Source organism: Suillus subalutaceus (genome assembly GCF_016647625.1).
Source record: "Suillus subalutaceus strain FC151 chromosome Unknown DFJ58scaffold_85, whole genome shotgun sequence".
In the NCBI taxonomy this organism is placed as follows: Eukaryota; Fungi; Basidiomycota; class Agaricomycetes; order Boletales; family Suillaceae; genus Suillus; species Suillus subalutaceus.
In genome coordinates, this window is record NW_024540334.1 from 121,041 (window position 1) to 146,478 (window position 25,438).

A 25,438-nucleotide genomic window follows, 5' to 3' on the forward strand; every position below is an offset into this window, starting at 1 on the left:
TCCTCGATCTGCAGCCACTCTCGTCCTCCCTCGGTCTGGAGCCAGTTTTCGTCCTCCCTCGATCTGGAGCCAGTTTTGTCCTCCTCGGGTTTGCAGCCACTCTCGTCCTCCCTCGGTCTGCAGCCAGTTTTGTCCTCCCCAGGTCTGCAGCCAGTTTTGTCCCCCCCAGGTCTGCAGCCACTCTGGTCCTCCCTCGGTCTGCAGCCACTTTTGTCTTCCCCAGGTCTGCAGCCAGTTTCGTCTCTCCCCAGGTTTGCAGGCCACTCTCGTCCTTCGTCGGTCTGTGGCCAGTTTCGTCCTTTCTTGGTCTGTAGCCAGTTTCGCCCTTGCTTAGTCTGCAACCACTCTCGTCCTCCCTCGCTCTGCAGCCAGTTTCGTCCTTCCTTGGTCTGCAGCCACTCTCGCCCTCCCCAGGTCTGCAGCCACTTTCGTCCTTCCTCGGTCTGCAGCCACTCTCGTCCTTCCTCGGTCGCCAGCCACTTTGGTCCTTCCTCGGTCATCAGCCACTCTCCTCCTCCCTCGGTCTGCAGCCACTCTCGTCCTCCCTCGGTCTGCAACCAGTTGCGCCCGTCCGAGGTCTGAAGCCACTCTCGTCCTCCCTCTGTCTGGAGCCACTCTCGTCCCTCCTCGGTCTGGAGCCACTCTCGTTCTGCCTCGGTCTGCAGCCACTTTTGTCTTCCCCAGGTCGGCAGCCACATTTGTCCTCCCTCGGTCTTCAGCCACTTTCGTCCTTCCTCGGTCTGCAGCCAGTTTTGTCCTTCCTCGGTCTGCAGCCAGTTTTGTCCTTTCTTGGTCTGCAGCCAGTTTTGTCCGTCCTTCTGCAGCCAGCCTTGTCCTCCCTCAGTCTGCAGCCACTTTCGTCCTTCGTCGGTCTGCAACCACTCTCGTCCTGCGTCGGTCTGCAGCCACTCTTGTCCTTCGTCGGTCTGAAGCCAGTTTCGTTCCTCCCCAGGTATGAAGCCAGCTTCGTCCTCCCCAGGTCTGAAGCCAGTTTCGTCCTCCACAGGTCTGAAGCCACTCTCGTCCTTCCTCGGTCTGCAGCCACTCTCGGCCTTCATCGGTCTGCAGCCAGTTTCGTCCTCCTCCGGTCAGCAGCCACTCTCGTCCTTCGTCGGTCTGCAGCCACTCTCGTCCTCCCTCGGTCTGGAGCCACTCTCGTCCTCCCTCGGTCTGGAGCCACTCTCGTGCTTCCTCGGTCTGCAGCCACTGATGTCCTCCCTTAGTTGCAGCCACTCTTGTCCATTAGCGGTTTGCACCCAGGCACGTCCATCCACGGTTCTCAGCCAATATTGTAAATCTGAAGTACGATCTCCCCGAAGCCAGAGCATACAGATGAGAACTGACAGTGGCTCTGGTGGTCGAACAAGGAAGGATAGCGAAAATTTTAGTCGATGGGGGTTGTCAGGTTGCATAGCCTGGCTCTGTTTCTTCAGTTCTGAGAGCGCATCGAAAAGGGCCGTGCTTTCTGGAATATTTTTCATCATCAAGCGAAAAGAGGAATCTGTGAGTAGGGAGTGGGGTGATTGCATATTGTGTTCGCGTACTTGAGAGAGGCTGCAATTTGAGGGGTCGGAAACATAGTCGCGAATGGACGAGTGATAGATGTTCGCGGGGAGAATGCTGTCTGTAGGGATATCCATGACAGATCGTAGCTGTATCAATGTTGTCTGCACATCTCTGCCCAAACCAGGGCCAAGAAGTGACGAGATTTGCGAGATGGGAAGAGGGTCTGCGAGGGCGGAGACGATGGACAAGTACATGTAAGCCCGCTTGGGGTCGGCACACGTGGAGAGGATACAATCGTATAACTTGTACACCTCCGTTCCTGGTAGCAGCTTGCTCGTGAGCTCGAGCATGAGCTGCAACCGATCGCGGGGATCTTTGTCTTCATCATCAATAATAAACTTCATCATTGTAGACGCCACGATGAAACGTCTGCCCGCTCGGCTCGCCAGCTTCGCAAGGTTAACATCCGATGGCTGCGGGAAATCGGGATGGCGACATCCCAGCTCTTCGAAGGAATGCCGCAAGAAAATACAGATATCGTTGTCGACGTCTGCGCCGTCCAACGAAATCATGCCACCCTCCCCAGAAGTTCTCACAGGTATCTCACGCACCAATGGGCGCACCTCCTCGTTCTGAAAGACTTTGCGGATATGCGATTTCGAGCGACTCGTGAGTAGAACATGTGTTACGGGTAGATCAGTCTCACGAAGAGCCCGTGCAAGGGAAAGGATAAGATCGGTAAGCTCGAGTTCGGATGTGCATTCATCAAGGGCATCGACAACAAACGTCAGAGGCGGACACTCGCGCAATCTGGATCGAAGCCACCGGAGAGGTTTGAGGAAGAGAGCCTCCATCTGGTCACAGAGAGGTGTGTCGGGGCGTAGTAGAGCAGGATTGTCGCGGATGACTCTGTTCACATCCTTCCGGATGGAAGGAAAATTGTTGGCAAGCTGGTAGGCAAGCGTTGCGAAGAAATATCCAGTCGTGCACCATTTCGTCTGCTTGCGCGAGAAAAAGAATGTTCCCGCTAGCCGCTTTTCGACATTCGTCTCCTCTGTCACTGTTAGACCTTGCATTCTCTCAGCTACGGTGAACGCGACGGCAGACTTTCCGACGCCTGCCGTGCCATGCAGCCAAACAAGTTGATTCTGCTTCTCTTCGTCCAGTATTCGGTGGATGTATTTGAGGAGATCCACTCGGGTCCCTTCCAGACACTTCGGGTGGGGTAGACGTTCAGGGGAGTTATATTGGGCACCCTGGACAGCAACTTGGGACAGCCTCGCCCAAGTTCCTTCAAACGATGGAAGAACTGTCAAAAGGTCAGAAAGTAAGAGAGGGACAAGAGTGGGAAAACCGACATTGTTCCTCACTCATTCACGAAGGTTGTGATATGCGTGATGAAATAGACAAATTGGGAGTACTAGCTGGGTGCGGTCAGAAATTATCTGGGACCTATGTGATATTTATCTCCAGGGACGACGTACGAAGATTTGAATCAAAGTGTGAATTTGTTGTCAATGGTCCCGAAGCGCGATGGAGATGGGATGGAAAACTTGCTGGATGGTGGTGGGTGATACTTGGGTGATACAGTTCAACGTTCATGAACGTTCAAGCTTCAAGGACGAGTGGGTGTTTGTCCGGTTGCAGGCCCAGGCCACGAGGTTGCTGTGCATGCTGTACACTGTATAATTATCAACTTATCAAAATTTTCCGACGGTCGATACTTGGCTGGAACTAGTAGCCCCACACCCATTGTGCCTTAATCTTCGGCACAGGAAGCCAAAGGAGTACTTATGAGTCATGACGGGACGCGCTGGACAAAAATTCTTCCACACAGAAACAGTAATAGTACTGCAAGTTCTTTCTCCAAAATAACAAATTCAGTTGTCATTGTCAATCTTCTGATGGCCGTTGTTTACATTTGGCTGGCATCAGTGCAGGACATGGGACGATTGCACATGTAAACAAAGTCGCCAGCTCCAGAGGTGCGTGTATATTGTGTTTTATGCTGTTTCACTGCTTCGCTGCGTCAACCTGCCTCATTTTCATAGACGCCTAGGACACGAGGCTGTTCACCTCAGTGCATTCATGGGTCCGATTCTTGTCTCCACAGCTTCCAGAATGTATCCCATCGCATCTGATCGCGAGCAGTTGGTGCTTCCCAGCGCTCGAATCTGACCATCTATCCCACACGATCGCTGGATATCTTTTTTTTGTGTCGAGCAAGCTACTCCAGCACATCACTATGTCACTCCTAGGTCAAACGCATGCATATAGCTTACTGCAATATCACCCTTCATCGCGTCGACTCCCAAGACCTGCTTGTGCACCGGATGCAGCAGATGTTCTCTCTTCTAGCGTCTCAAACTCGTCAGTGATTCTGTGACGGAGGAGCGCTGCGCTCTGTTCGTGATGCATCTCTACTTTGAGCTTCGCTCACTCCCGGCCCAACTGGTTTTAGTTCTCTCATTCGTCAATCCTCTCCCAAGTCCATCATCATTGGAAACCTGCACTACACAAGTAGCAGTGCAACATGGTCGCTAATCCAGTTCTATTCCTGAGCTCACGTCCGTGAAGCTCGACGTCCTAGCGGAATTAATTGTGAAGATCGGAAGTATTTCCGGCATTGTTCTCTTCTCCACTCTGATGAGAACCTCCTGGTGGGCGTCTTGGGCTCCTGCGAGATAACGACCAACTCCGTCATCTGCGCCGACAAGACCGGTACACTCACGTTTCATTGGTCTGGCAACTTAGTATCACAGAGCCCGAATCGACTTCTACGTCAAATTCTCACCAGCAATATAATTCAAAATACCGCATTCAGCTTCAGCGCTCTCGTACATTTAACCTATCTGACTCGCATCTTCAAGTTTCACGATGGGATTCGCTGGTGATATAACGTCGAGGGAAAGCGAGGAGCCGGCGATGCAGAGGAGACGATAATAAATTGAATTATTTTTGTATGAAATATCTACATGAGCCGTCCTCCTTTTTCAACGTGTCTTGATACCTCCAAGACTCCTCTCGACCAACATGTATGCGTGTTGAGCTTAACTTGAGCCGACGGACTGCATCAGCGGAATTTCCTAGATGAGTTCCTAGACTTTACCATCTCTCAGCATCTCTCACACTGCTCACCACTTAGCAAAATCCTTCTGATCTTGGTTGAAAATAATCATATCCTTTGATGGCAGTGATGGAGATGTCAAATAGTGTCCTGCTCAGTAACTGTAAGTGGATGGCACTCTAAAGGCAGACCCACTCAACTGGGGCTTATGAAGTTTGAATTTGAAGTTTGAACCGTCATGTCCCTTATAACTGCCCGGCGTGGTTCTCGAAAATAGGTATCGGCTTTTAACTTGATCGCTATTTGTGTGCTGACTTTTCTGTCAGTATCAAAGTTCAATGATCAAAGAACTACCAACAGTGCGCCAGTTCACGCTGAGAACTTTTGACACGTTGCACCGGGGACGTACAACGTGAAAGTCCACCCATCACATCCCCGTGCACCAACGCCGCCGCCAATACAGCCAACCCAAAAGAATTGTATGGAAATATAAAGTTCTTTTCTTTGAGGAAAGTTCTAACATCGTACGAAATAAGTAGGACGTTGTCCATCGCGCGCGCGTCCACCATGACATGAAAAAACCGCCAATTGCTTCATTATACAACGTTTCATACAGTTCCGCCTCCTTAACCGCCTCGACAGACATGCCACCAGCAGGTCAAGAAACCACAATTCACTGAACCCAATCTTCCGGATATCGTCGTATTACTCAACTGCGGCGTTCAGTCTGATCCAGGGACGTACTCGGTGACCGGTCGCATCCCTTATTTGATGCGGCGAACCCGGTCCATCTCATGATGGCATCTTCGGCGGGAGGACTGGAAAACCTCCGAGTCGCAGGTTTTCACCCTGATGATGTTACGAATAGTGAACGTATACTAGTGCGTCTCGAGGGCTGACTGTGGTGATCCGGAAAAAGGGGCATCTAGCGGTTCTAAGATACGGTTCAAAATTGAGTAAACATCAGTCCCTAATTTCCCAAGTAGGTTTCTGCAGTGGGCCGCATATCGGACGCAATGTGTACTTGGTCATGGTCGTGTGTCACGCTGTGCTAGTAAATTCATACAGGTTCTTGTCGCCGCTGACCAAGGCAGCAAACAATGCTTTAGACATGAACCCACCAAAGTCAATGGGGTCTCGACTCCTGACACTTCTTCAATGCCGCTGTTCTCTCCGCTCTAATTATAAGTGTTGTACGTCTTTTACTAAATTACTTATCCGAATTTGCAAGGCCTAAGGTCCCGAAAATGAGCCGAACATAACACGAACCGTGACGAACGTCGAAGACTGCCAACTTGAACAGAATAAGTAGGTCTTTGCGCAATCTATTATCTATACCGTCGACTTCAGTGCCTTGAACCGGCGCGTGCTTAAGCGCCCACACCTGCTATCAAGTGGAGAGCATTCATATCTACAAACAGCGATTATTGCTCGACGTCCAACGCCGGGTGCGCAATGAGTCACTCCTTGACGCGTGCTCTCGTCGTGTTTTCGTGCGTTTTTTTTTCGCCTCCGTTTTCTGCCCATCGTGGAGCCGAGATTATCAAAAGTACCGTCACGGTAATGGAGGATGCTTTTCATACTCAAGCAATTTGGAATATTCGATACGATAAGGTCTGTCTCATCTCAATCCAGCGATGCGTTCTAGTCCAAATGACTACTAGCATGCATGCAGATTTTCATATACTGCTCCAGATTACATTTCCGACACTCATGATCAGGGCCCAGGCTCCAAGTCACTTACATCACTCGTTGACTGCATGTGACCGACATGTGGCTCGAACAAGTTCCCGCCCGCCACTGGTACTAGCATCGGATGTCGATATTAAATGTCGGTGCAATGTGCTCAGTTCAGTCTACCTGGAAAAGTAAGCTGTGTTGTCTACTAGAAGCGCTCGTTCAAAATTGACATTTCTCTTCGCTGGGACGCTACAGTGACAGAGTTCGTTTAAGTTTGATATCTAGCCTAGGTCTACGAAGTCTTTACACGTGAGCATTCATCATGCTTTTTTCTTCTTTATTTTCTTTGCCTTCTGTAAGCGCTTTGAGTCTTCGCTGTGCTTAGATTAAGTACTAATCTGGAGCCGAGATTAGGCTTCAGCCAAGGTATAGGGTCCAAGTCATCATATCTGCACGACCCAGATATCTCAATCCGGCAAACTTCTTTGATTGTATTTCATCCGAATGACCAGTATGCATACAGTTTGTTTGTCCACGAGTTTTAGAAACGTAATCTGGGCACTGATGGGCCTCCAATGTCACTCCTTGACTAGCCGCAACAATTCTTTCTAGGCTTGCCAGTGGTACCAACATCAGTACGCGGGTGGCATGCCTTGGTTCGGCATGGCATAGACGGTCGCACTTATTCAATTTTCTCTGACTCAATGACAGTGTCTGACTTCTATCTCTATATCCAGGGTCCTAAATGAGCGCTTACTCCCACTTCGCATAGAGCGCGTGTTCTTCTGTGCTCGGTGGAAATGCATGTAGCATCCTATTTCGACGTGCCAGATTCGCGTATGATTCACGTGCAGTAAATCATTCATGCGGAGTTCCATTCGTCCCCTTTAACTGCTGTTCATTGACTTGAACTTCGCAACCCACCTGCAGATAGTTCTTGATGGCTGGACAGAAGCTTTTGTTGGTATTGATAATCCTCATCTCCACTTGCATATTCGCTCTTTGCTGGGCGTTCATGATTATAGTTTGGGATCAAGAATATGTGATTCTCCCCGACCACGTCGTCGATCTCATTACAAGATATCCTACTGTACTCACCCTCATATCCACTGTGATATCTACGATTCTGTCAGTAACCACCACAGCGTAAGTTCATATAGTTAGGTGTACGTAGCGCTTCGCTGACATCTGCAGTCCAGTCTTCTATCGTTTGCTGTCAAAAAGGCAATCAACCACTATATTACTCGACCAATATCACTGGTCGAACTTCATACTGCAATAGCTCTCACCAAACCACAACCCCTTCTTCGATGGAATCATTACAAACTCTCATTTTTTACGTTGATTTTTGTCTGCTTGGTTGCGCTCCTCAATTCAAGGTTTGAAATTATGCTCACGAGCGTCATAACTGACGTATACCCTGTCGCAGCTGGACGACATTACTATTGCCGATACCGCTTTTGTGGCCTGTGCCGATTGAGGGCAGAGAACTGTACCTCATAAGCAATGCCTTCGACGCGAAACTAGGTCTTGACGCTACTAAGTCAGGAAGTAAGGACTGTGTATCCTTATTCATCGAGTGATACCCATTGATAACCCCGTTATAGATTACCAGAATGCTCACGATATCCTCGATATTATGGCGTCAATGAGCGGGACTTCAGCCTCACGTTCAGGCTGTTGCAGGCGGAAGTGATGGTGTTTTCGCCTTCAACGGTGTCTTATATAACAGTATCCACTAGTGAGTCCTGATGTAACAGCGTACCTGGATTAGTATCTCATTCTGTTCTCAGGTGGCATCCTTCCAGTGGTTGAAGATTACGCGGGCACGTCATTGCACCCTGGTGGTATTGGTCTTGAGTACTACGGTGGAAAAGTCGCGGTCAATACATCGGTCCTCGAAGACCGGGGCCATTTCGGATTAACTAGAAATTATACAGTGACACAACGGGGTCTTTCGGCGATTATTACCTTGCAGTGATCTAAGTGACCTTGACCCAAACGAGTTTCTCGCTGAACTTTACAAGTACCAATTCGTCAACTACAACTTGGTGGCAAGGGACAGCTTCTTGTCCTCTCGGCAGTACGTCTGCACGGTCCACCTGTATCTGACGCGGCCTGATATTGTTTGTCAGCGGGTTCCGGCTATTGGTCGACGGAGGAGAATGACAGCATTGGCTTTCTCGGTATTATTGTCTGTCCCACTCCGGTATTCGTGAACAGTAATGTCACGTCATTCGGTAAGCGGGTTCGAACGTTGAGAAGTATCAATGTTGATCGTCGCTACTACCTTAGACATCCTCCTGCAGGGCATGGGACAATATAATTTCTTGGATGCAACAGTCTGCAAGGTAGGCACCATATGTGACTTCGTTCGATGCTGACCTACAGTCAGGCAATGATCTCTGTCGATCAACATCCACATCAGTCCCATCCAGTCACTCCAATACAATGTCACCGCCTTCATATCGTTCCGTAGTGAGCGAGCTGTCTAGCTCTAGTCAGACGACGTACAGTAACCCTTTGGGGCAGTTGCTGCGGCTTAGTAGATTAAACACCACGAGTTCGGTGAATGAAACCTTGGTGAGCAGCTTTTGCCACATTTAAAACTGGCAAACAAATTGTCTTACTTGTGAGTTTCACAGGCAAACTACTTCCGCGGCATTGTAGAGTTTTCTGCCACAGTGAGTGAACGATCTCGTCTTACCCATCACTCTCAAACGGGGGCTGACATACTGTAGTACCTTCGTTGTGCCTACTCTGCGGAAGGTGCCAGTACGAATTCAACGATGCAGGACTTGTATTCGAACGCGGATGCTTTCATACCCCTGAATGGAACAATGTATATCTTCACCTACGGCTGGGACAGAAAACGCCCTACATATATCTATATTCTCTGCGTCTTCGTGTTCATCTGGACGGTCACTGTTTCAGCTGCGGTGTACAGTCTGATTCAGGAACGTACTCACCCACGCACTGGTCCCATCTTTGATGCATCGAACCCAGTCCATCTGATGATGGCGGCTTCGGCGGGTGGACTAGAAACTCTCGCAGGATTTGAAGATAACGGAGCTTTGGCGAATGAACGTGCACGAGTGCGTCTTCTAGATGGTCGAGGTGTGGCACCTGATGATGCAGTGGGAGAGAATACGTCCGCTCGGTCTACTAGATCGACAATGCCGCGGTTCGAGATTGTACCGTAGTTGAGCAGCCTACGGCTGGGCTCCTCGGTATAGCGTGACGTGCTATGAAATCTTTCATGTGTCTTACTACTTACTACCACATGGTGATCTGTACGGCTTGACCCGCCCTAAGCACACTACCGATGGTTTGGAGTCTGAAATCACCTGAAAGTACAGTACTTGTCACTTTAAAGTCTCGTTTTTGCCAACTTTTGTTTGTTCCTTTGTTTTTATGTGTGGCTTCACGCTTCTCAGTCTTAGGGTTTGGGGAATTAGAGATCCCACACTGGTTAACCGGCACCAAATTGACTCAAATTGACACATGGCCTTTTGATGCTGATTTGCGCTACTTTGCAGGTAAAAATGCTCTAATTTACACCGCCTATGACCATTCCTGCTCGCGCGTCCGCGTCATCCATCGGTATCGGTCCTCGGACGAAGGTTGCAGCTTGGTCAGCCGTCACCTTTCGTTGCCGACGAACCTCCACGACAGCCGTGGGTTGCACAGGGTGGTCTGACAGAGTATAGGGTTCAGGGAATTTGGGGTGGCTAATTTGCCCTGCTAATTTGCCTTGCTAATTTTACCGTGATGACAGGGTGAATTTCAGACCCTCGAAAACCAGGTGTCAATTTGGGTGAATTTGGAATCAAGTTATACTCCGTCGTCCCAGTGTCGATGACCGACGAGAGACAGTTTCAACAATTACGTGGCTTAACAGTCCCACTCGGAGCAGACAAGACATCTCAACATTAAAAAGAACATATACAGATTCGTCAGTGGCACCGCTGGAAAGCTGATGTGAGTGAAGTTTCAGTTGGCTGGACTCCCAACATACTCATACTGTTAATCAGCCATTAGCACCGACGGTCGCTCCTTCTGTCAATGGCGAGATATGTATGCAACCATCCATGTAACTGAGACACCGCCTGTCGTCCCGCCGCCTGCTCGAACCACCTACCATGACCACGGACATCATTTCGAGCTTGACCGACGAACATCAAGGCAGATGTTCAGACTCGGATGATGAAGATGGAGATTGGCTTGATAATGGTGATATTGCGGACCATGTGGGTTTAGCTGGCGTGAAAAGCACTGAGTTCGACGTGGGTAAAGATATTAACATATCATCCACGTACCTCCTCGATATTTTGTCGGACCACGCTCTACAGCCCACGGCTGCTTGCGGAGGTCTGTCGACACCAAAGGTGATGGCTGCCACAACTTCATCCTCGACACCGATGGATGACGACGAGTGGGAGGAATGGTGATTGGCGGCTTTGTTGTAGATTACGGTCAATTAGACCAAATTTACCTGCAAATTAGCGCAAATCAGCGTCAAAGAGCTATGAGTCAATTTGAGTGAATTTGCTGTCATTTACACCGGTCAATTAGGTCTTCGCAGAGGGTCGTGCTAATTAGCCGGTCAACCAGAGCGGGATCCCTAATTCCCCGAGCCCTACAGAGTATCGAGGAGGTCCGTGGATGATATGTCAATATATATGTTTGACCACATCGAGGCCCTCACCTGAGGCGGAACAGTTCCCCCAACTAGGTACGTAGGCTTTAACACAAGATACTACAGCATCTTCCGTGAACTTTCCTCTAGGATATGCTATGCTCTGACTCCCCGTGACACAGCACCTCGCACTCCATCCATACGGACAACCCAGATGGGCAATATAGTGATGACCGGTTGACCAGGAAGCAGACTCATTGCCTTTGGGCTTTCACTCACTGGCCTCACGAATCATTGCCATTAATTCAATGCTACTCTTTCTCTCTAGCTCCTCGCACCCCACCCGTTATTTCCCTGACACTTTATTCGTTTTCACAAACATGATTTCCCCATTCGCTCGAGTCAAGTCCAGATGGGTCATGGCAGATGTCACGGTGGTTGTGTCCTGCGAATCAGAGCCGCTGTGTTATCAACAGTCTGAGCTCCTACTCATCAGCCACTTCTTCTCATTCCTTCGTGCTCAGATAGGATGGTAGATCTTGAATGGATTTGATGATTGTGAAATCCTTGGAGGCTATCAGCCATCTGAGCTCAGACACACTGCTTTTACTTTCCTGCTTCACAGAACTTTCACATCGCGCTCCACATGTTCGACCCAGATGGATTATAGCACAGTTTTTTGTGCTCAGAAAAATGGTGCCTTCAAGTGATATTTTGTCAGGTGCGCTTCATTCCTGCTCAGCACATCACATATCCTTGCCATGCGCATCCGTGATAGAGGAAAACACTCGAGCTGTAAGTTTTTTGAAAACCATCGTACTCCGTACCCTATCATGCTCGAGTACAGACGATTGTCGTCGACGACATGACTATCTGACAGTGGTCGGCGATGGGTTGGTTCAATCAGATGATCGACGTCCAATCAGTTGACTAGTGGTCTCTCAGACATCGACACCCTGCTTCTATCTTTCATGCATGATCCAGCACTCCTTCTCTGCGGCCCGGATGGATGATGAAGGTGGCCAGGTGTTCTCGCTGATCTGACACAGTATCAGTCATCTGGGGTTTCACGACTCCCTCTCGCTTCTTCTTTTGCTTTGCTCAGGCACATGATAGATAGAGTCAGTGGGATCTGATCAAAGTATGTATATCAGAATATCGTGGTCGGCGCCTTACTGACACTTTCCCAGGTGCGCCTCATGCCTTCCGACTTGAAGCCCTGGTTCTCTGCTCTGCTCCCCTCTCAGCACTTCTCATCTACTTGCAACGCGCATTCATTCGTGACAGAGGCATATACTCACATCGTAAGTCCCTGTTACAAACCATCATGCTCGATATCGTCGAATCATGCTTGAACAGACGTCAATCAGCGACATCATACCAGTAGCACCCACAACAAGAATGGACCTGAATATCCGATGATTTGACATGGCGCCCGATCACAATAGTCCCTCCCAATAGTTGCGGAGGACAACGACAGCCGACTTTCACCCCTCACGCACGACTCATTATTGCTTGCTTGCTGTCAAGATGGGGTGGGTATGCATCTGGCCCGTTCTGCTTTTATCCACGACCCTCGGTCATTGAGCAGAAATGGCTTGATCGACTCACAGGCATCAACGAAGGTAGACAACGTAGATAAGGACCATCAGCGACGAGTCCATTCAGCGACTATTTAATGGCTTCCCAGGCACGCCTTGAGCCAACCATGTAAGTTCAAAGCCGAACTCTGTCGTATCGCGTCAGCTGAGAATTCATTCGATTTAGATAAACTCGATTAGATCAAACAAAAGCCAGCCGCAAAATCATCGAAAGGTATCAAAGGAAGTGCTTGAAGGCGGATGCACCCCGAGACTGGTGGTGGTTCTCAATTGCAGTTGCAATGGAAGGTCTTCATTTGTTCAAGCTTCTCAGGATCTTCCTTCATCTATAAAGGGCTGTATGGAAGACTAAAGCTTCGCGCTGAGCAGCTTTCTCATTATCTTCACACGTTCCTTCTTCTTTCCGAGGCACATCACTTCCAGGAAGTAGATAGATTTAGGAGGCACTAATGGGCGCTTGATCATTCATTGCGCGCAAATGAGTGCCCTTCTAAGGACCATGAGGTGCACCGCGGTGACCAGTGTATACTTGCTCCGGTGCTGAATCTGGCTCCGACTGATAAAAGCCTCCCACACTTACCTACAGACGAACGGATATTAGGCAAAGCGCATTCCCGGATATCCTCATCACACCGACGGCAACGGCGAATGTAAATGGTCATTACTAGGGCAAGCCCTATAAGACCGCGATCTATTCCCTCGAGTGTAAGAGGAATTACCAGAATTACCACATGTGAAGAATTCAAGGTAATAAAGTGCAGAGATGAAGTTACTATGTTGGGTATACCACCACCAAGGGTAGCTCTGGTTGTGAAAAACAAGGCGATATAAAGTTCAAAATGGAAAAAAGGGAATAAGGTGACCAAAGCGACGACGCGACCAGCCTGTCATCGCAGTTGATCACAGTTGGCAATCCGTGCGGCATGCACTCAAGTGCAGCAGGATGGTGGAGGTCAAGGAATTTACTCGTCACACCAAGGGAGGTCGCCGTCGGGGTTGGCAGGGGTAGCGGTTGGGGGAATAGACGTAGCGGGGGTGGTTCCTGCGGGAGCAGGAGGGACTTGGACAGTGTTCGCTGTACACAATACCTAAACGAGACCTTTAGAGACTGCGATGAAGCTGGGAAATATTTGAAGTACCTCTCCAATGTAAATATTGGTACAATAATCATTGATCTGCGGGTTGTTTTCATAGAGGATGGTGGTGTTGATGCCTGCGGCGGAGGAGATAATGTCGCAATCATCGTTTTGCTGGACTACATAAGTGGTCGTGCAGTCCTGTCCCTGCCATCCAAGGCAGTAGCTCTGGCCAACGACGAGGTTGTCGCATGCATCGTCGATGATTCCGACGTTGACGACAGCAAGCTGGTAGCTGCAGGAAGAAAATTATCAGCAGGGGACTTTTCAACAAAGACTGGGACTTGGCGTACGTGGAAACATTGTTGGCTGCCGAGATACTGTCACAGATATCGCCAGCCTGAGCAGTGTAAGAGCGAGTACAGGTGTCCGCAGAAACAACTACAAAACGACAAAACAAAAAAATTCGCGTGATGAACCAACCGCAAAGACGCAGTGAAAAAATAAAATACTAACATTGTGCCACGAAGGGCAAGGCGAGGATAGCGGCAATTGCTTTAGTGAACATTGTGTTTGAAAGAATGAGTGAACGATTGAAGAAATGAGTGTGCAATCAAGGAAAGACGAGGTCGGTGGCGAGCTCAAGGTGAAGAGACGTGAGATGAAAAAGGCGGAGCAACTTGAGAATGAGTTCAAACTTGATTGTAATCCATATGGTTTCTATACTTGGATCAACGGGACCAATGCATGGCAACCGTTCCCTATGATTCCAATATGGATCGGTTTCATCATGATCTGTCAAAGTAATTATCATTAAAAGAGCGCTGCGGGCATATACCGCATATCTATCATACATGTTCTGGATTGTGATCATCGGACGTACTGCCTTATGTCTGAACATAGCCTTTAATGTTTTTGAAGACTTCCACAATATAGAAGAGTACAGAGTCGTAAGGCTCTCGAGAACAATAATTAAAATTATTCAAACAATACCGCATGTCTCAGGCTCTCAGGGCTATGCCCCGGCCCCCGTTACCGCCAGCTGTCAGGCCTTCAGGGCCGACCGGATTTCGCCGATACTCCAGTCGACTCCTGCGTTATAATCCACAAATCTTGTGTGCAAGCAGACGGACTGTCTCAGATCTTTCTTCCTTCTTCTATAAGTCTGGCTAGACTCATCAGCTTGATGGTGGAAACAAGTGGTGGATGTGGATATACGCCATCTACCGACTCTCACGCCAGCCGACGACAGGCCGTGGATCATCTTGATTAACGAGGCAATAGATATTTGGCGAAGAAATGAACGCGGAACTTGAAGATACATAAAAAAACGTAGGTCACTCTTTATCGCCATCAACCGCCCGAACCTCTCCCGGTCGAATGTCCCCTGGCCCAGGCCCGCCGAAGCCGAATACACTACTGAGCGACGCTCTTAGCGCATCATATGCAGCCTGATGCGGCGCTGGATGTATGGAGTTGATGGTATGCGTCTGTATCAGCCCAGAAATAGGCGAAAAGCTGTATGTCGAGTCTCTACTTGATCATGATCAGCAAGAATCAGGGCAAATGGTAAAGATCCTGACATCTGCCATTGCCCAACGCCACCGCTGACGCGTGTCGTGCCATACACATCCAGGCCAATGAGGAGACTCTTGTCTCGCTGGTAATTCGAGTGACTTCCGCCTTCTGAATGCGCGGACGGCGATCCCTGCACCGCCACCTTGCGTAGCTCTACCCGAAGGTCTGAGTACAATGTTCTCATTGTGTGTCGGATAAAGACAGATGAAGCCAGGTACAGCGGCAGCCCTAAAGAAAGATATCGTTATTTTTAATGACAGGAACGTAATATAGGCACATTACTAACCGTCCAGGCCAAGTGTTCTTGGAAATGGCGAAGGAAGGGCAACAGGGGGTGTGTACGTCAACCTCACTTTGGGACTGTAAATGCTTTCCACCTCCAGCGAATCCGATTCTCTGGAATCAATATCAATGAGAGCCGGCGTCTTTGTGGGGTCTATGCTTGAGACAAGGCCAACATCGAAGAAATCAGGAAGCGTTTGCTGTAGGATATAGATAGCGCGGCCTATGCAATAACGAAGAATCAAAAGGAACGGTGATTAAAGGGAGATCTGATTGTAGCATCAGTGTGTCTCGACTCTCCCAGGGGCAGCATGCCAGACTGACCTGTCCGGATTTGCCATTCACTGTCGGATATATCTTCAGAACCGCCGTATCCTCCTTTATTTGGCGTAAACATGGGAGGACTAGGGCCCTCAGAAAAGAAGAGATCATAGCGCTCGTTTGTTGGTTGGACGGCAAGGGACGGAGAAGCCTTAGGAGTTGCGGTTGACAACCGTCGTGAATGTGTAGACAGATATTTAGGAAATGAAGGAAAGCGATTTTGTGAGATCAGTGAACTTGACAATAATTTCGAGCAATTGTGGAGACCATGCCGCATCATGGTGGAGGTACTTGATGCAACGCGTAGACGCATTCGACAAAGTGCCGAGTTGTTTGGCAGCATCAGGAATAAACACCGCCACGTGTTTCCTTTTTGATCATGGTCAAAACCTTCCTGTTAACGAAAAATTTGCAACGCACTATCAAACCTCCTCGAGATAACCTTGCACAATGAGGTGTTCGATATCAGCCCTCCTAACCATGAATCTCTGCCCCTTCTGAAAATCGATGGTCCCAAGCTCTGTCTGTATGATCCCACAATCCCTGATAACGTGAACTAGCACGTGCAAGTCTTTGGGCGGATGGGTGATACTGGCTGTGATATCGAGCTCGTTGGAAAAACCAGCACGATAATCCATCACAGACGTGCTGTACTGGCGAAGGAAGTCGACTTCATGAGGAGAGAGTTTGCCGCGAATATCCTGATTGCTCAGGATGTGTGGTAAAGCGCCTCCAGAGGTCCAATACATATCGCGCAGCCTATCCAGACGGTGCTTGTGATATGCTAGGAGACATCTCTTGTTTCGTACGATGGTTGTTTGATATATGAGCATCGCTGGAGTGACGTTCTGATTGGTTTCGGTCATTTTTTCGAGATCGCGTTGTTCCCGGATGATGGATCGGACAAGATTGTCATTGTACTTGAGAAGAGTGTCTGTTAGGGTCGATCTACGAGATTCCACGATGAGCTGGGTGGCAAGATCACCGAACTGACGCGTGTCTGTCATGGTGAAGGTCGAAGATACACGGATGTCACAGTGTGACAAATGTGTGACTGTACGCGTCGATTTGTCACCTTTACTTATCAGTTGCCACTTTCAGCCACAGCCTTTACTTTCGACCATCATGTCTAGTCAGGACTCTCAGGACATCGAGACTGCAACCACTGCAATAGAGTATGATCTCTTTAGCAAACTAAGACTTGTCGGCTGATCAGACATAGGTCTGCGCCAGACACCAAAACACGAAGATATGATCGTCAGCTCCGGTAAGATTACTTCAGGAGAACTATACAAATGAGGCCCAATTAACATTTGCGAACAAGCCTGTGGGCAGCAACTGGACAGAGTGCATTAGAGTCTTCTCGTGTACTGTTGATATCTGGATCCGCCACTTCGACTTCAATCTTGAAGAACCTTGTTCTTCCTGGCATCGGGCACTTCACTATCCTTGATGACGCCAAGGTGTCACACTCTGATGCCGGAAATAACTTCTTCTTAGAAGGATTCAATAGTATTGGAAAATCTAGAGCAGAGGAGGCTGTCCGGCTTCTGAGCGAGCTAAATGACAGCGTTGAAGGTTGCGCAGACACTAGAACTCTCTGGAGCATCCTCGAGTCGCACCCCGAGTGGATCACTTCGTTCACCATCATCATTGCCCATAACCTAGATCATACACTCTTGAACAAGCTCTCTGCACTCCTTTGGAAAGATGCGAAATACCCGCCTCTTGTGGTCGTCCGGTCAGCTGGATTCTTGGCAGATTTCAACATTCAATTTCATGAACACACGAGTACGTACGGATCTGTGTTCTTGAATATGCTTATGACTTTTTCAAGTCATCGAGAGTCACTCGGAAATATCTCCTTCTCTTCGCATCGACAAACCATTCCCGGCTTTGAGAGAACACGCGCTGTCGCTGGAGTTTGATAAGATGGATTCTACAGAGCACGGACACATACCATACGTGGTGATTTTGGTTCGTGCGCTTGAGGATTGGAAGAAATCTGTAAGTTTGATCCTTGTTCGGGTGGAATGCATGTTCATGAGGGATCATACAGCATGGTGGTAGTCTACCGAAATCATACGAAGAACGACAACAGTTCAAGAAGGGCGTCCTCGCGCTGAAGGTGAAAGGGGACGAAGAAAACTTTGACGAAGCAGAGGCACAGGCATACAGATGTTGGACGGAAACCAAGGTTTTTGTGGTTCCATCTACTTCGAGTTTTGGCATAACTGTTCCGTTAGGTTCCTTCGGAAATAACGGCCCTTTTTAGTGACCCTACGCTATCTACTGAAGCCTTGGACAGCAATCAGTCGCCTTTCTTCCATCTTCTTGCTGCCCTGAAGGAGTATACGGAACAATGCGACACACACACGCTCCCTCTTACATCAACCCTACCGGATATGAAGTCTGACACCCATAACTACATACATCTGCAGCGACTTTACAAAACGAGGGCGGAGGAAGAAAAACAGGCTTTCAAGAGCTATCTCCGAGTACCAGTTGACGACGCCATGGTTGATTCATTTGTCAAGAATGCGCATGCGCTGGTCGTTCTTAGAGGCAAACCTTGGGGTACATTCGATGAAGACAAAGCTGCTCTAGGTAACACTTTGGGATCTTGCATTGGCTCAGACTGCTTACTTTCGTCTGTTGCGTTAGTGGAGTCGTTATCCACGATGCCGAAGGAGACATGCATACATCTAGCCCTCTCTGCGCTTTCGTTGCTGCAAGTGGGCGACACCTCGGTGTCACCATCGGCAGAGTCCATTCGCGCAAAGATTCAGTCCATTGTCGGACAGTCCACTGAGCTTCCTGATGAGGTTGACGATGCCATCGGTGAGATGTGAGTAGGGCTGTATCTTGGTTTAAAGCTATGGCTTATGTCACTATGTTAGTGCTCGAGCACCTTTTTCCGAGCTGCCTAACACTGCAGCTTTCCTTGGCGGTATGGTTGCTCAAGAGGTGATCAAGATGATCACTAAGCAATATGTGCCTGTGAGGGGTTACTGTGTAATCGACTTGATTGAGACATGGACAGGAACTATCGGTGTTTGAGACATCTATGTAATAACACTTGTGTAAACCGTCCACGGACAATACTTTCCATCGAGGATATCAAAGTTTGGCTTTTTCGCCGGTTTCGAATGATTTCCGCGGCTTTGTGAGCCAGCATAGAAAGATCTCAGAGCAAGTCGCAAGATCATCGTTGACGGCTTACCCATAAAGCGTGGCTTGTGGATGAGTTCCCAAGTGCTAAGATTGCGCATATTAGTATGTTCCAAGGTGCATAACATTTCAGCCTTACGATTGGGAAGATGCTGGCGTCCTGCCTGTGAAGTACATGTTAATGAAGCTGAGCTCAGTTTGTCAAGAGAGATATACACACCACTCTTCAGGTTGCTTGTCCCATACACCTGTAGAAAATGAATTCGTGAGTTCGTCTCGCAGACAATATACTCAGGTTAACTTTGACCTTCAGTTCGTTATCGACTGACGCCATTGGCGGATCGAGGGAGCATCGAAGCCGTCCCTTTCGAAGGGTAACCTGCATAAGAAAAACTTGCACGCTTTCAAGTAGCACAACCTACCTATAGGATAGGAATGCACTGCCGACATGCGAGCGAATGTAATCCATCAGTTCCTTCATCTGACCAAGAAGGTTTAGGTTCAATGATTTCCGCAGTCAAGTCGCCCAGTGCCCCTGTCTCCATGATCTTGATTCTTGAAAGCATATTTTTACGGCCTCCAAAACATCATCATATCTCGAAGAAGATTCAATGGTCTGTCTGCGGGAAACAACTGATTCGTTTACCAATGTTCCCCAGAGAATCGAGAATTGCCAGGTCAATCTCTGGTGAATCCAACACAGACGTGGATGTTGCATGCACCTGTGGTGGAAGCATGAGTTCAAGTAGCAATTTGAAGAAAAATAAACAAACATGTCCTCGACTCCAAGCATGCTGCAGGAAGACCGATATCGTGTAATGCTTAGCTTTTTCGTTTGTGCATCCGGCGTGGGTGTAAGCTGTGGGCGATCAACACCACATCCATACAGGACGCACAAAGGACGCACAAGGGTATAAAATCACCTCTAACTGAGCAATACCATCGTTCTCCAGCCAGGCACGTTGGACGTCGTACCATTTTTTCCAGGGCGAGTTTTGGATTTGCGGTAATTTCAGGGCCTCGTCCAGGGTTGACAATATACTCTGCATCTTGTCGGGTGGGATGAAAGATGAAGATGGAATGAGTACTAGGGTAGACAGTGTGCTACTGAGCATCCCTGTTCTGGAAAGACGATATTGTTCTAGTCTTTGTTGAGCAAAGGTTTCTGAATTGAGGTCATCCGTGGTCTCGTGCGAACCTTTCAGCTCGGCTCCCATGGATACCCTGAGGTGGTCCTAAGGCAAGTATCAGGCTCTAGTGTCTTCTCAACTGGAGGTGGCACCGACCTGCAAGTTTTCGCCAACGCCAGGTAAATCAATTTTTACGGGAATGTTCAGTCTACGCAAGAGGTCGGGATTCCCGATCCCTGGTAATGTAAATTGAAAACTGAGCAGACCATCTGATACTACAGCTTGAGCGTCGCACCTGAAAGTTCTAGGAGCTGGGGGGTTTGCAGAGCACCTTACCTCATCATTTGGGTTAACATTTCAACCATTACAATAGACACTTACCAGTCGATATGATCACTTCCCGGCGCACAGGGACTTTGTAAGTCCGCCCCTCTTTATGATATTCAACTACTGTAGCTTGCAAGTCACTGCTAGAGGTTTGTCTGAAAATCACTTTAGAGGCTTGTGCACCAGTGAGTACAACGATGTTTGGTCGGTTAGAAACCCGATCATAATATGCCTGGAAGAATAATTCAGCGTCAAATATTTCAAAATGACCTTTTCTGCCCCCTTACATTTGTACTGTAACAGCGTGTATTAATTTGAGGATCAATGGACGCTATGTACGTCCAAATGCCTATAACGTCTCCGGAGGCCTGATAACAAATTCAATTACGTTCACTTTGTCAACATTCAAACGCACTTCAGATTGGTTCGTGACCACACCCAACTTATTCATGGTCTCGAAAAATGGCAGAACGAGATCATAATAGTAGCTGTATGCAGTTGTCTTGACATAGCCATACCTGGCTCGGGGATGAAGCATCAACACAGATTTGCATCCACAACACCAGTCCAACCTGCCATGATTTTTCGCAACATTATCTGCGTTGTGCGCTTTGGCGTGACGAGTTGGAGGGCTCCAAGCCTCAGCAGATTTAATTGCATCACTAATAGTATTCCAATTCCATCCTAAACGAGTGAAATCGGCAATGCATTCCGTTCCGTACTGAACGATGTACTACTGACCTTTGATGCCGAGTCTTTCGGCACAAGAGTATGAAAGTTATCAATCGAATTACATAGCCTCTGGTACTAACCATTATACTCGAGCTCGGAACCACTATGAAGGTGAAAGTCAGCATCTGATCGTACGAGCACGTAGCATGCATGCACGCACCGACAATAAGCCATATAGTTCAATGCTGATGAACCACCAAGAACTTTGCCTCTAGGGATTGGCATCTTCCGATTCTGAGCAAACGGTTGAGGTTTTGTGACGAAATTCCAGTCATATTCGGGATCTAGGCTCGAACTGTGATTCGCTGTCTTTAAAGCACACCTCCTCCAGACTCACTTCCAACTGCCTTGCCGACCATGCCTTTACCGAGAGAAATTGAAAAAAAAACCCATGAATACAAGATCAATCAGTTACTGGACCCCCTTACCGGGGACAAGAATCATCTCATCGTCCTTCCTCAGACCTGCTTCAATGACTCCTACGCGAACGCTAGTATTAGTTGAGAGGCTACAACATCCCAAAGTTAGATTTGAAGGTAAAGAAGAACAAAGATAAGTGTGTACATCGAGGCCAATGCAAGGCCAGTTGTTCCGCCCCCTGTACACATGTTATATGTATCAACAGATCGCACACAGGCATAACTTGACATACCCATGATAATATAATCAAAATCCTGTTGAGAGAAGTCTGCAGCAGACACCATCGCGTACCCAGGAGCTGGGAGGGGTAAGGGCTATCATATATACGACTCAAAATTATTGTACACCTTGAAGGAACTTAAAAATCATCCACGATATGCCGTGAATTGTACAATGTCGTTGTCAATGTCGATTTAACCTTACTACGATCATTCTCTCGTAAGTTACCTATGTGGACCCTAAACCTTTCCTGTTTTATCGAGAAGTTGGTATCAGCCTATCGTGACCGTAAATGCACTCCAAAATAGTCATTGTATCATACCCATGTGATCAGGAGGGACGAAATTTCACAAGGAGTAACCAAATTAAATCACCCATCCATACCCACCGATAGGCGATTCGAAGCACTGAAGGTGAAAAATCCATAGTCAGCAAACTCAAATGACGCACGCTTATTAATGTCATTTTACCTGCTGAACTAGCAGTTTAAACTTGATTGCGGTCAGCGCCACTAACTATCTCACCGCCTCCAGACATTGCATCAAGCTCGTGTGGACGCGATAACATTTCCGTTGAAGGCGTCGATTGATATGTGGGGAAGACCGGCACCTTTTTTACTGGAAGACTAAAAAGTATGCGGGAAGCAAGAACGCTGTGCACAACAATCTGAGGTCTAAAATGGAGGGATGAGCTTCGACGATATACATATACATGTATGATCGACCAGACTAACGTGGTTAGCATGTCGCTGAACGAGGTCTAGGGATCTACTCAGTTCGTCGAGATCAAGTCAACAAAGAAAGAACTCACAGGTAGCACCGCGATTACAAGCACATTGGCTGCAGATACCACTACAGAGATGTCAGCACAAAATTAACAACTTAATGGTGTTCATACTCATGATGCAGAACATGTAGAGCAGTCCATCACGATAGATACTCCTCATCAGCGTGCTATGAGAACCAAGATAGTGTCGATATCTCAAAAATGCGGTGGTGGACATGAGAACTAGAAGTGAATTGTAATGTAAAGGACTTTGAATTAATGATCGCCTTACCAATCTCGAAGAACAATAGGAGTCCATACGGAAGGGCACTACTGCGAGCCCCCTCTAACACGCAAGCCGGGGAGACTTAAAGAGAATGAATACTAAGACTAGGATGTGAACCTTGAGACCTCACCTTTTGGGATATCCAAATTCATAGGGGCAACACTTAGAATCACTGCCATCACCAAGATGACCTGCGCCACGCGAGTTAGTGGTGCTTAAGGGAAATAGAGATGTCATTGTACCGAACTAAAAGAGAGAAGAACGATCAGGCAAGTGTTGTTGTTGCCAGAGAAGCCGTAGATCCTGGCAATCAATAATCCTGTGTTTGAATGTAAATCCACGCTGTAATGTCGTATGAAAAAGCCAAACCTTCGGAGGCAACGATTCCCAAGAAATGGATGCCTGCAAAATGTCATTGCAAATCCGTGTAATGAAAATTGTCTGGACCAACCACTGTCAGCATCATTAAATGGCATACACTGCATTGATGTGAATCGTAGTGGGTAATTGTCGCTGCACAGATAGAAGATGTACCCACATTTTGCGTGCCCCATGTCTTGAGACCGGCTGGTCAGGAATCAGCTTTTGCATAGTAGTGCGCACTGGCGTAAGTATCTCACAGTACAAGGTCATGACTGCACCAGCGAAAGGCACATATCGCGAAACTGTGAAGGTAGTGCGAACAATTCCCCACTTCCGTCCACAGGTCCACCGGACCTACAAGAAAGATCAGTCACTAAGGTATGGGTGGCTGATTTTTTCTGACTTCAGAGTGTAACGTGACAAAGTAGTCATAAATCTGGTGATGCATTAGAATTATTATTGACGAGACTGGAACGATACAACTTACTAGGATTGCTAATGCGGCGACTAGTAAAGCCGGTTCGTAAATAACGATAAACATATTGTCATCGGCCTGACCTTACCGTTAGTGTACTTCATTGACAAGAGACATTAGAGAAGGGTTGCAGATAGAGCACGACTGGTTTACCTTGGCTAGCTGCAGACCGAAGGAATCTGAGTCTGACATATCTCGTGTGGCCCAACAGGTGAATAAATGTAGCAAGTAGTTGAAAATAAGTACTACAGTGTGCACAGCAACGTAGCCGTGTGTGACTTAGATCTACATAGCAGATTCGGCGGAGGGTGCCTTGCTCATGATGATCTGATCATGATGGTCGCACTGTGTATGTAATTGGAGCACAGGCGCCATGATCAATGGCGGAAGTAGGAGATGGAAGTAGTACACGGTTGACATCATACGGCCGAGACTATGATCATGAATTGACGAGTAGAAGTTAATTCTAACTCCGACGACCACATAACGTTAACTTGAAAGTTTAAAATATTTGGTCATTCTGTCTAAAATTGTCTTGATTTGATCCTGTCGAACACCAAGCGCCTGTGCCACTTTGCAATGCGTTGCATTCTGAGCTCCTCCATCAGCGCTCAGCGCTCAGCTACTAGCCCCTACGGGTCTAACCCGAAGATCGGTTTACATTTGAGGCACTTCGGACTCATTGCTTCGGAAACTCCAGGTCTCTCCTTGCGCCCATTCTCCAGATATGTGCGGGGAAGTAAGCTTCGATTAATGGAACCCAGGTGTGCATGGTCATTTATAGATTAGTGCGTTCGATCTTCGGTGGTACGATTGTTCTCATGTACGTTCCCGTTCTTTTTGCTGGCATTGCCTCATTGCTATCATTTGATGGCGCCCCCAATTGCTATTTCCATTACTCACGATCTATTGTTACGGCTGCATCATACAAGCGGTATACTACCGTGTCAGATATGTGCATCCTCTCTGGTGGACGCTGTACTGACATCGTAACAGTTTGCTGCGGCCTCAATCGATGTACTTCCAGAGCGAGCATCGCCATATTCAACTGTTTGTGTGGAACCGGGGTCTTGACACGGATAATACACAGGTGCTAAAGGCGATTCTCCCGCGCTAAATATTGATGGATGCCGCATTCATCAATTCCTTAGCGCGGGAGAATCCCAGTTTCGGAGTCGCGCAGTTCATTGAACGAGCTCTCAAGCAAAGGGATGCACAACCCATCAAATTACTGGTTCGTTTGTCATGGTGTTGAGCTGAATAATCACTGCAGGGCTGGTAGACGACGTTCGCACTATGAAATAAACTTTGAGAGTTGGACTATTAAGGAAAAATCATTGTCAACGTTAGCTATCACGGACTTAAGGCAGTGTGGCTTATCGCTAGATCCAATATCATTTATCTGACGTTACATACCTCACTAGCTAGTACGTCGCGTGACTCGACAATATCAATATCAGCACATGCGACACCAGTATCAATATATTGCATTGATCGTCGCGATGCCAGGAATTCCTCGACGATGCACATCATGAGTTTGGAGAGAAGGCATTTAAAGGATCAAGGCGTGCATCATCCCGCAACTGACTAAACAAACAGTGTTTCATGGTAGGAAATTGATTGTTACAATATCGGCCCGCTGAGCCTCTTTATATCCCCTGCTAAGCTTCTCGATCTTGCTGGTCCTGCTGGGCTTCTTGCTCATTCTGACGGAAATCTTTGTCCTCGCCACTAGACTTGCTCACGGGTTTCCTGGGAATCTGAGACGGCTACTCCTTGACTGTCATTTATTCAACCACC

General features: G+C 48.0%; 8 protein-coding genes across 8 annotated transcripts; 4 read left to right on the forward strand and 4 right to left on the reverse strand.

The window, feature by feature from the left end:
• Positions 1-5,837: 5,837 nt before the first annotated feature.
• On the forward strand, positions 5,838-7,060 carry DFJ58DRAFT_483355 (uncharacterized protein). Its single transcript, XM_041380603.1, has 6 exons — positions 5,838-6,187; positions 6,302-6,441; positions 6,509-6,562; positions 6,777-6,779; positions 6,847-6,928; positions 6,991-7,060. The coding sequence occupies exons 1-5, from the start codon at positions 6,029-6,031 to the stop codon at positions 6,863-6,865; spliced, it is 375 nt and encodes a 124-aa protein (XP_041241737.1). The 5' UTR covers positions 5,838-6,028; the 3' UTR covers positions 6,866-6,928; positions 6,991-7,060.
• A 133-nt stretch (positions 7,061-7,193) lies between these two features.
• DFJ58DRAFT_747045 (uncharacterized protein) lies at positions 7,194-9,664 on the forward strand (the record flags this gene model as incomplete). The annotated part of the gene is made up of 11 exons (XM_041387504.1): positions 7,194-7,399; positions 7,453-7,632; positions 7,683-7,804; positions 7,869-7,994; positions 8,047-8,230; positions 8,281-8,336; positions 8,389-8,493; positions 8,549-8,604; positions 8,645-8,836; positions 8,899-8,937; positions 8,995-9,664. The coding sequence occupies 11 exons, from the start codon at positions 7,194-7,196 to the stop codon at positions 9,454-9,456; spliced, it is 1,728 nt and encodes a 575-aa protein (XP_041241738.1). The 3' UTR covers positions 9,457-9,664.
• Positions 9,665-10,395: 731 nt separating this feature from the next.
• On the forward strand, positions 10,396-10,704 carry DFJ58DRAFT_730219 (uncharacterized protein; the record flags this gene model as incomplete). Its single annotated transcript, XM_041385858.1, has 1 exon — positions 10,396-10,704. One exon carries the CDS (start codon positions 10,396-10,398, stop codon positions 10,702-10,704), a length of 309 nt encoding a protein of 102 aa, XP_041241739.1.
• A 2,435-nt stretch (positions 10,705-13,139) lies between these two features.
• On the reverse strand, positions 13,140-14,301 carry DFJ58DRAFT_797976 (uncharacterized protein). The gene is made up of 4 exons (XM_041390656.1): positions 14,086-14,301; positions 13,923-14,010; positions 13,633-13,864; positions 13,140-13,581 (listed from the first exon to the last, which is right to left on the reverse strand). Exons 1-4 carry the CDS (start codon positions 14,135-14,137, stop codon positions 13,456-13,458), a joined length of 498 nt encoding a protein of 165 aa, XP_041241740.1. The 5' UTR covers positions 14,138-14,301; the 3' UTR covers positions 13,140-13,455.
• A 605-nt stretch (positions 14,302-14,906) lies between these two features.
• Positions 14,907-15,826, reverse strand: DFJ58DRAFT_663386 (uncharacterized protein; the record flags this gene model as incomplete). Its single annotated transcript, XM_041382360.1, has 4 exons — positions 14,907-15,102; positions 15,153-15,375; positions 15,434-15,652; positions 15,754-15,826. The coding sequence occupies 4 exons, from the start codon at positions 15,824-15,826 to the stop codon at positions 14,907-14,909; spliced, it is 711 nt and encodes a 236-aa protein (XP_041241741.1).
• On the reverse strand, positions 15,783-16,788 carry DFJ58DRAFT_483410 (uncharacterized protein). The gene is made up of 2 exons (XM_041380604.1): positions 16,171-16,788; positions 15,783-16,119 (listed from the first exon to the last, which is right to left on the reverse strand). Exon 1 carries the CDS (start codon positions 16,755-16,757, stop codon positions 16,173-16,175), a length of 585 nt encoding a protein of 194 aa, XP_041241742.1. The 5' UTR covers positions 16,758-16,788; the 3' UTR covers positions 15,783-16,119; positions 16,171-16,172.
• An 8-nt stretch (positions 16,789-16,796) lies between these two features.
• DFJ58DRAFT_797982 (uncharacterized protein) lies at positions 16,797-19,008 on the forward strand. The gene is made up of 8 exons (XM_041390657.1): positions 16,797-16,925; positions 16,973-17,017; positions 17,075-17,541; positions 17,588-17,757; positions 17,810-17,947; positions 17,997-18,357; positions 18,415-18,598; positions 18,651-19,008. The coding sequence occupies exons 1-8, from the start codon at positions 16,876-16,878 to the stop codon at positions 18,808-18,810; spliced, it is 1,575 nt and encodes a 524-aa protein (XP_041241743.1). The 5' UTR covers positions 16,797-16,875; the 3' UTR covers positions 18,811-19,008.
• Positions 18,871-23,830, reverse strand: DFJ58DRAFT_730223 (GMC oxidoreductase-domain-containing protein; the record flags this gene model as incomplete). The annotated part of the gene is made up of 35 exons (XM_041385859.1): positions 18,871-18,912; positions 18,974-19,008; positions 19,061-19,085; positions 19,138-19,169; positions 19,568-19,643; positions 19,695-19,780; positions 19,829-20,156; positions 20,208-20,287; positions 20,347-20,382; positions 20,433-20,610; positions 20,666-20,746; positions 20,794-20,896; positions 20,951-21,062; positions 21,120-21,133; positions 21,199-21,213; positions 21,271-21,394; positions 21,448-21,471; positions 21,539-21,618; positions 21,675-21,708; positions 21,763-21,828; positions 22,274-22,422; positions 22,483-22,508; positions 22,560-22,600; positions 22,647-22,757; positions 22,807-22,860; positions 22,931-22,991; positions 23,043-23,119; positions 23,170-23,202; positions 23,252-23,279; positions 23,339-23,367; positions 23,421-23,517; positions 23,567-23,599; positions 23,651-23,670; positions 23,727-23,736; positions 23,792-23,830. The coding sequence occupies 35 exons, from the start codon at positions 23,828-23,830 to the stop codon at positions 18,871-18,873; spliced, it is 2,379 nt and encodes a 792-aa protein (XP_041241744.1).
• Between the last annotated feature and the right edge of the window lie 1,608 nt (positions 23,831-25,438).

What these genes read in the sequence shown, in the direction of transcription:
- DFJ58DRAFT_797982 (XM_041390657.1), top strand. Translation starts at nt 16,876, where the DNA reads ATGTCTAGTCAGGACTCTCAGGACATCGAGACTGCAACCACTGCAATA. An exon ending in TCAATTTCATGAACACACGA is followed by an intron (nt 17,542 to 17,587) that starts GTACGTACGGAT and finishes GACTTTTTCAAG; the next exon opens with TCATCGAGAGTCACTCGGAA. An exon ending in TGAAGACAAAGCTGCTCTAG is followed by an intron (nt 18,358 to 18,414) that starts GTAACACTTTGG and finishes CTGTTGCGTTAG; the next exon opens with TGGAGTCGTTATCCACGATG.
- DFJ58DRAFT_483355 (XM_041380603.1), top strand. Translation starts at nt 6,029, where the DNA reads ATGAGTCACTCCTTGACGCGTGCTCTCGTCGTGTTTTCGTGCGTTTTT. An exon ending in GGAATATTCGATACGATAAG is followed by an intron (nt 6,188 to 6,301) that starts GTCTGTCTCATC and finishes ATCAGGGCCCAG; the next exon opens with GCTCCAAGTCACTTACATCA. An exon ending in AGTTCAGTCTACCTGGAAAA is followed by an intron (nt 6,442 to 6,508) that starts GTAAGCTGTGTT and finishes GGGACGCTACAG; the next exon opens with TGACAGAGTTCGTTTAAGTT.
- DFJ58DRAFT_797976 (XM_041390656.1), bottom strand. Translation starts at nt 14,137, where the DNA reads ATGTTCACTAAAGCAATTGCCGCTATCCTCGCCTTGCCCTTCGTGGCA. An exon ending in CTTGCCCTTCGTGGCACAAT is followed by an intron (nt 14,011 to 14,085) that starts GTTAGTATTTTA and finishes GTCGTTTTGTAG; the next exon opens with TTGTTTCTGCGGACACCTGT. An exon ending in GCAGCCAACAATGTTTCCAC is followed by an intron (nt 13,865 to 13,922) that starts GTACGCCAAGTC and finishes TTCTTCCTGCAG; the next exon opens with CTACCAGCTTGCTGTCGTCA.
- DFJ58DRAFT_483410 (XM_041380604.1), bottom strand. Translation starts at nt 16,757, where the DNA reads ATGACAGACACGCGTCAGTTCGGTGATCTTGCCACCCAGCTCATCGTG.